Source organism: Juglans microcarpa x Juglans regia, chromosome 7D (assembly GCF_004785595.1).
Source record: "Juglans microcarpa x Juglans regia isolate MS1-56 chromosome 7D, Jm3101_v1.0, whole genome shotgun sequence".
Lineage (NCBI taxonomy): Eukaryota > Viridiplantae > Streptophyta > Magnoliopsida > Fagales > Juglandaceae > Juglans > Juglans microcarpa x Juglans regia.
The window spans coordinates 5,094,281-5,103,127 of NC_054606.1; the positions used below are offsets into that span (position 1 = coordinate 5,094,281).

Here is an 8,847-nt window from a genome sequence, read left to right on the forward strand (position 1 = left end):
TCTTGGATTGAAATATATTCTGTACTACATCAGTTCAAGAAGAACATAGTACTTGCTTGGTTAATGATTTGCAAGGGCTCTGGCTTGTTTCCTGTTCTCCATTAAAATCTTCTTGAACTTTTGTCCCACCTGCCGTGCATTATAGATGCCTTAAGCTGAGAGGACGATCGGAGCAAAGCCAGACACAGAATATGTGCTGACGTTCTCTGTGTAGGTCTTTGTGTTGTCATACTTCCTTAATCTCAGTTAGTCCCGCAATCTCTTTGAGTGGCTTCCACATACACTTTCTCCTGTGCATAGATTGGGCTTTAAGTGCGGTAGGAAGGAGGTAACAAAAAAAGAACAGACAGAAGAGGCACTTCTGTACATGCAAAAACAGAGTGACTTTTGGATAATCTTACCAGTTACCGCATTCAGCAATGACCCTGACTTTGGGTCACAGCAAGGGAATCAGAGCGAGAAACTGCAATTCCGACTTGGAAAGAACCTGTGCAAAGGTATAGAAAAAACTGTAAGAAATGATGGTAGGCTTTGTCGGGTTTTCTTTAATCAATCATATGCTTTAATAGATCAAGAGGAGTGGTTTGAATATTTTTACCTTGGCTTCAATTATCCACTCCACAAGTCCTTTGGCATCTGGAGGCAGTGCATCGAGCCTGTAATCAACCTCCGGTGGGAAATACCAACTCGCAATGGGCTGTTTCCCTAAATGTGCCTGCATTTCAACAAAGCAAAAGTTGAACCAAGTATCAAGCAGACATGCAGAACCATGGTGCTGAGTATGAAATGTTCACCCGACCCGACCCGACCTGACCCGGATTGGAGGCTTCAGACCAGACTTGAATATAATGACTTCTGATCGGTGATTTTTAACCAAATTTCCGTTCTGAAATTAATTCTGAACATGATCGGTTTTCTGACCTTTTTTTTTTGTTTTTTTAAAGATACCTTTTTGTACAACATCCAACTGTAAGTTTGCAAAGGCTAACGATTTCCTGGAAAGCAGTAATACAGATACCTAAATGCACAAATTGAATCATAGAAAGTCATCTCGATCTCTGAACAAGGCAAATAACTCGAAAGCAAGAGAAATTTCTACTACTGTTAAACCAAATCAGATGTGCTTGGCATGGTCAACAATAACAATCCAATTATAGTTGAAAATTTTAGAGATTGTCTTCCTCTTTCTCCTAGAAATCTCCATTTCCACACCCAAAAAAAAAAAAAAAAGAACAGAACGAATGAAAGAATGAAGGAAACAAAAACATGATGAGAGACGGAGAATGATAATTAAAGAATGAGAGAGAAATTAAAAAAGAAAACCTTCATAAAGACAAGCTCAGAGCATCTTCTCTAAGAGCACAAGGCGTGGGGTCATCATCGACGACCAACGCATGTAGCCTTGCCGGGATCTAGTCTAGAACAACATTGCCGACTTTCCAAGTTCCGTTTGAATTGGCCGTTGACTTAGATCCCTTCTAGTTACTCGGATTCATTTCTCGAAACCAAAACAAAATACCCAAATGATAAAGAACGATAAAGGCAGCCGTTTGCATGGCTATGCATTCCGAGTTGTATGGTGGATAAACGAAAAACAAAAACACCCATTCTTTCATATAATTTGTGGCGTCCAACTTCTGGGTCTGTTGTAGGACCCAATCGACTTCCATTTTTTATTGTATACTGTCTTGACGACTCATTAACATGATAGTCCAACTGTTGAAGTCATGCCAAGGTCCTTTGGACCAGATGACATAAGTCCTGATCTTCAAATAGGAGAACCAAATTCGAACCCCAACCCCTGTATAAAAAATTAAAAAAAAAAAAAAAACCTATCAAAATCATGACCTACATTTAGTGTTGTTTGGATTCGAAGATGAGTTCAGATGATTTAAGATGATTTGAAATGAGTTTTGAATAATAGTGAGATGAGTTGAGATGAGTTATAAATAGTAGTGAGATGAGTTGAGATGAGTTATAAACAGTAGTGAGATGAGTTGAAATAATTTATAAATAGTTTTAATTTATTTATGAATTGAAATGGTTTTAACTTTATATTAATGTTATTTATAAATTATTCATAAAGAAGTAATAATAAATTATAAATTACCCAGGTACTTTTTTTTTTTAATGAAGTGAATAATAAAAATTTTTAGATTACAATAGTCTTTTCTAATGAAATTTTACAACAAAATTTCCATAATAATAATAATCATTTATTCAAAAATCCCAATTGTAATTGTTTGCAAAAAAACGTTAAATAATACTAATATATATAAAATAATTTTTTTCAAATAGCTGTGCTTAAATTCGTTTCCTATATTCACCATAGTAATGCTCATTTTGCCTACCTCTAATTTTCAATTATAGTCAGTGATAATCAATTAGGAAAATAACATCATTAAAAAATAAAATCAATCCTTGTAAATTTGTGTACGATAAAATTTACATATCGACCAATCATTTATGAAACTAAATTTACGTATTTAGCTTATAATATTATATTAGCAACCATATTTCTAAATAAATTTGCTACAAACTTCCCTATCTATATAGATTAGTAATATATTGCCAGACCAAAATCAAATTTGTAATATATTTGAATCTCTAACTACACTCTTATATTGATAATAATGTCAATATTTATCAATATAAGTCAATGACCACTCCTAGCTTCCCACATACGTTTGGCAATATCATCCCTAATTGCAGCCATAGCTCGGGCTGATTCGACGGTCATGTCAGGATGATTTCCTGAAATTGCGGCGTTGCTATATGCACGACCGCTTGGACTGAGCTCCATATCTCTCCACTCCTCAAACAACCAGTCATTCGGGCTCGTCATTCTAATAAAATTGTGTAACGTACAACATGCAATGATCAGATCCCCTTGCCTCCCAACTTTATAACCAGGCATGAGTCTTAAAATTCTAAATCGTGATTTCAAGACCCCAAATGTACGTTCTATTACGTTACGAATGCATGAATGACGATGATTAAAATAATCTTTATACCCCCTAAATCCCCGCTGACCCTAACGGTCACTTCTATGATATCTCTCTCTAGGGTAAGGGGGCATAAATCCTCGAGTACATGGGTACGCCGAATCGACTAGATAATAATGACCTGTCAACCATTAACATTCTGAGATAATCAGGCCCCAAGCAACGAATCCCACAGATTTAACAATAGCAGATATAAAGACCCAAAATTTTTTAGACAAAAATAATTATATAATATTAAATATTTACCATCGAGAGGCATTGGAAATGCGTTGCGGCCCTAAGACAATGCATCAATGAATACACGTGCATCATGCGAGCTTCCCTCCCAACCAGTGTACAGGAATGTGAACTTCATGTCCAAGTCACATACACACAATACGTTTTGGGCAACTTTGCCATGCCGGTTGCGATATGCCTCACGCACCTCTGCAGGTATAACAGCGTCGATCATGGTCCCATCAATTGCACCAATGCATCCCTGCAAACGAAGAACCGGACATGATACATATGATTCCATACGGTTCAAGTAATTTACAAAACAATGACCCAATATAATCAGAATTATATTTTATTATCTACCATAAACAACTTACCTCAAACCAAGGATAATTTCTCGGATTGCCTACGATTGTTGGGTGCACCCCGGATGTGTGAGTTGGGTAAATAAGATGTGTCCCTAGCCTACACAGGGCCTTCATAACGTTCCTTACATGGGCATTAATAGTTTCCGTTGAATGTTGAAATCGCTGCCCCACAATCCATTATTCGTCTCCAGCCGCCACTACCGATGTGAACATGCCTATTTGTTCATCGACAGTCAGCCCTTTTCTAGTATCTTTCAAAAAACTATTTGAACGTAATAAGCTGCATAATGCGTGGAAGGCATCAACCTCAATTCGGAATAACTCGCGACAATTTCTTGGATTCCCATTCAAAACTTCCAAAATATATTGATGTCCCCGTAATCCAATATTGTGTTGTGGCTGTTTAAGCTGTTGTTGTGCTTCTTTACCAGCCATCACAAGAAATGCGAGTGTCTCAAGATCATCAATTGCAAGGTCATCTTCACTACTATCAGTCCAACACACATTAGGGAACATATCATCTGCATCTTGATTCACGTTCATCGAGTAGCTTCCTGCTGACCAATTCCCATTGTGCACAGTGGGTTAATTCATACATTTTATCTTTACAACAGTTGTAAATAATCTCTCTCAAGTTAACAAAATAATAAGGGGGCATTACGATAACCATATAATAATTAAACATAATCCAATATAATCATACATAATCTGAACAGAGCCTAAAACAGGGCCTTCATAATCCGTCCTCATTTCGATGAGATTACAACAAATCAAACAGACAACCCACATTGGAAAAGTAGCTGTTTATAAACTCATCAAAGGAATACAAATGGTCTCATGAAAAATAAAGGGTGACAATGCCATCAAAAATATAACCTAACAATTAAAAATGAGTCTACTTTAACAATTACGGGCCCAATCGTCCCTTCCTGCAGCATCCAAGGACAAGAAAAACTGTCGCATATCTGGGTTTAGTAATTCCTTAATTGCGCGAACAAGTTGGGATGGCTCCAACCTCGGGGAAAGCTCGCTGAGCAACGTCGCACAATGATTAATCGGATCATACCCCCCATTGGTCCCATCACTAGGCCGTGACTCTTTGCTGCGCTTCGATGATTCCACAGCTTCTTGATCCTCATATCGTTTACGCCTCGCTCTCTGCGTCAGTTTCACCTCCTCCACGGCCTCAGAAAGCTGCACCTCAAAATCGCTCTTCTTTCTTGTCTTCGGCCTACGTGATGATTGTGTCACTGCATCGACTGAAGGTGACCCGATCCCCATCAAGTCAATAAAGCCATCATTGTCAATGGGAAATCCTTGTCGATGGCCTAGTGCGGGAGGGCGTCGAGCTCGCATCTCGTCATCCAGGCGCCGCTCCTCGTCGCTATCTGTGGGTAGCTGTGTTGTTGCGTGTTGCATAGTCCCGTATGCAACTGAAGCGCCAAATATGGTGCACAACTCCTCGTACTTTGGGCAGCCAAAAGTACGAAACCTCCCCCATTTCGATTTAACCTAACAATTACAGAAGAAACATACCCAGTTAATAATCAGACATCGAGTGCTCAAACGTACTGTTTAGTGCAATAAAGATGGTTAACTTTAATTAAAATTTTACCCTAATGGCATTTTCCCAGCACTCGTCACTCGCGACTACTGTCTTTGTGTCGGGATCCCAACCCATACCAGTTTGGCTCAACAAATCGGTAAACAAGTGCTGCATCCCCTTCAACCTCGTCAATTTTCCACGAACCTGGTTCCCGTCAAACACTTTCTTCCCAACAACGGTGAGTCGCTGTGCATAAACTCCATGCTCTCTAAACGTTATCTTTCTGCCCTTTAATCTACCTTGAAGGGCGTCCTGGTAGAGCATGTCGATGAATATCTCCTCCATGGCATCGCCCCAAAGCACATTATCCCGGCTCGTGTCTTCTGGGTCATCCATTTCAAATAGCTAAAATGGTAATATAAGACAAAAAAAAAAAAAAAAAAATCATGTCAACTACGCTACGTTATATGCGTTAATATGAGTAATGACCCGGAATTAAAAATGAGTCATACCTGTTGATACGGCTGATGTCTAGCAGATGAGCGTAAGGAGTATCGCTATGGGAACATGGATGACGGAAGTTTATTAATCCCCATATATATTTGTTATATATAAGTACACAACAGTAGTAGAGGAGAATTGACAAAAATCAAAACACCCCACTACCACATTCAACTACATGCGTACCACAATAACAACCCCATAAACATAACATTAATAAATACACAGGGCCATGATAGAAATTAACATACTTGGAAGAATTGCAGATTTTTTGGTTATTAGGAAAGCTGATAGAAATTAATATAGGCATTCCCATGGTGCAGATTTTTTTGTTATATTATTTTTGACATGTCAGGATAAAAACAAGAATTTAAACAGATGCTTGTAAAATGGGTGAATACTATAGATATTATTTAAGTATATTCAAGAGAGGAAACTTGTTTGTTAATAAGTATATTGAAGAGAAGGAAACATTGCGAATGATTGATGGTCTATCACTGCAGCCATTGGCTCCAATATGTGAGCTCTGTAGCACTCAAAAGTCTCAAGATGTTCATACAAACTACAAACTACAAAGTCACACTGTTTTGTACACTGGAAAACAGTGTGAAGTTGGAGAAATGCACACCTTGTGGTCAGTGCAGATACTCACACGGAGCACCAGTGAAGTGCCAAGCACGGAGTCTTCTACCTTGAGGGGTACCTTTTAATTGGCCAACAATGAACAATCTTCCAACATGGGTATTTTTTTTTTTTTACCAAGTTAAAGTTAAAACTTTCAATTTTGCACGTCTATTTTTTGGTCAAGTTGTTATGGCCATTTTCTTGTGTGCTTGTCTTCATAGTCAAGGATGGAATGGTTGTTGTGATTCACGTTCATATATTGAGAATGAGCACTATGTAAACTTTAGATAAATAGATAGTAAGTTGCTATAAGTTGCTAGGTGAAGGAAAAATATGTAATTTGCAGGAAAAAAGATCATTCGAACACAGAAAAATGTTATATTATTTATGTATGATACCATAAATAAAAAAATAAAAAACACTATATAAACATTATTCAATATGCTTAAAGCACATCAAGGTAGTGACAAATTATAAATTATAAACCATGATTCTCTCTTCAATGGAGACTTACAGGCCAAAAACCACTAGGGGATCAATTTCATTTGTACAATCTTATTGTGCAAGTTCAATACGTGGGGAATAAAGGCAATGTTCAACTGTCTTGGAGAGTTGGAATAGAGCTCCATTATCTTCATTATTCTAAATTTGTATAAGCTCATGCGAATCAAATAAAGTGGTTTGACAGCTACTAAAATGAAAGTGCATGATACATCCCATATATATATATATATATATATATAAGTTTGTTTTGCTTCAGGTCCCAAAAATGGGGAAAAAATAAAAGGCTCGGGCACATCCACAGAAATTTGTGAGTAAGGAAAGTTTTCGATTCATCTAATCTAAGGATAACATGCTTTCTGTTCAATTCATATTAATCTCGGTCAATAACAACAAGCCGAACCAAATTAGGGTCAAATTCATGTTCAAAAAACAAGAGTAATGCCCACTAAAATTTACACATTTCGCATAAGGAACACGGCAGTAGATGAATTGAGATGAGATACACATACTTGGAAGGATCGTGTTGTTGGAGCCGTGGTGGTGATACGGGTACCCCGAAGGTGCTTATGGTGGAATCGAGTTCTTGAGGTGGGGTTTTTGGGGGTTTTCAAAATTGTGGCCTTCATTTGTGACGGGGACACAATCAATTTCTAATGTAAAATCCCACGTTCCCACATACCTAAATCTACACTGTTTGATGCGAATGTATCATGAAAACCCTAGACAAAGGGTCGCAGGGTTTGGGTCAGGGGCAGGGGAATCTCTGTAATGGAAGGGGGACGTGATTGGGTACGGTTACCAGATATGGAAGATCATCAAATCGGTTGCATGGATTGAGATTTGTACGCGACTGACCTCCCTGGGTTGCCTCTGGCCATGAGAAATTTTGTTGCTTCTAAAACTCGGCTTGCCTTTGAACACGCCTATTACGGGAGATTGGAGATGAGCTGCTGCATTCAAGCCGTGATAAACGGCTCTTAACATTCGGTCTGGCGTTGATGATGGCAGGGAGTATCACTACCCAGAGTTGAGACGAGGTCTGCGCGGAGATGACCGCTGAGCCTGAGGAGCTTCGGTGAGGGCGATTCGTATCTTGCGTGGAGCTGAGTGTGCGTGAACCGAATGGGTGAAGGGTGGGTGGGAGGGCCTTCAAAGCCATTACACCCGATGTCAAGTTGCCTACAGTCAAAAGTGAAAAAGCTGAAAAGCAACGGTCATAAATCACATTTGTCTTATGCAAGAGTTTGCTGAGATGAGTGTGGTTTGACAGACCACTTTACCGTACGAAATCATCCTCACATATTCAAAGTCATCCTCATATATTCGAAGTCACCTTCGAATCCAAACCGGGCCTTAACAAAACAATATTTAGTCCCAACGGTAATTTTTATTGTTGGAGTTTTCTATAATCCACTAATATTTGGTACCCAATACAATCATTCTGGAGTTTAACCATCTAATATGACATGATACAACGTGGAGATATCATGCATGAGACGTGATTTTTAAGAATTATTTGGGTTATTAAAAAAACGAAAAATGACATTCATAAACTTCTCTGTGTCATTAAATGATTTAAAGAACTAATTTAGTTTAGTTTGTTCTTAAAATAAATAGAAATCATATTAGAGATTGCAACTATTTAGTAGTTAATTCTATTAACGGTCAAGACATTTTTTTAGAGGGTCCATGACCGTTATTATGGTTCATAAAATAGTTGCACAAAATAAGTGTATTTTTATCATTGCTCATTTCCTCAACATGTTTTTTTTTTATTAAAAAAACAAAAAAAAACAAACGCTTGATAGTGATATACGTACAATCTTTTTTACAACAATGTTTTAAATTGTTGGTATTTCTATAAAACAATATTATTTTTTATAAATTATTTTATAAAATACATTTTATTTTAAAATAGATCGGTATAAAATGTTGTAAAAATGACTATGTATCATTTTCCTTGTACGATCCATTATCGGGCTGATATTATGTAAAGAAAAGTGCTACAGTTATAAAGAGATATACAAAATTAAACATACAAATTAACATGACTTCATATGATATATTTAATCTAATTTATAAT

At 37.5% G+C, this 8,847-nt stretch overlaps 1 protein-coding gene and 1 long non-coding RNA gene across 2 annotated transcripts; both read right to left on the reverse strand.

Moving 5' to 3' along the window:
• Window positions 1-2: 2 nt before the first annotated feature.
• On the reverse strand, window positions 3-693 carry LOC121240035. The gene is made up of 3 exons (XR_005935426.1): window positions 599-693; window positions 402-487; window positions 3-290 (listed from the first exon to the last, which is right to left on the reverse strand). It is a non-coding gene; the product is annotated as an uncharacterized LOC121240035 (long non-coding RNA).
• A 3,771-nt stretch (window positions 694-4,464) lies between these two features.
• On the reverse strand, window positions 4,465-5,868 carry LOC121240036. Its single transcript, XM_041137478.1, has 3 exons — window positions 5,648-5,868; window positions 5,205-5,540; window positions 4,465-5,101 (listed from the first exon to the last, which is right to left on the reverse strand). Exons 2-3 carry the CDS (start codon window positions 5,529-5,531, stop codon window positions 4,490-4,492), a joined length of 939 nt encoding a protein of 312 aa, XP_040993412.1. The 5' UTR covers window positions 5,532-5,540; window positions 5,648-5,868; the 3' UTR covers window positions 4,465-4,489.
• Between the last annotated feature and the right edge of the window lie 2,979 nt (window positions 5,869-8,847).

Bases quoted from the DNA above. Each gene is read 5' to 3' on its own strand.
- LOC121240036 (XM_041137478.1), bottom strand. From the start codon at position 5,531: ATGGATGACCCAGAAGACACGAGCCGGGATAATGTGCTTTGGGGCGAT. The intron at 5,102-5,204 runs GTAAAATTTTAA...TGTAATTGTTAG, and splicing joins GCTGGGAAAATGCCATTAGG to GTTAAATCGAAATGGGGGAG.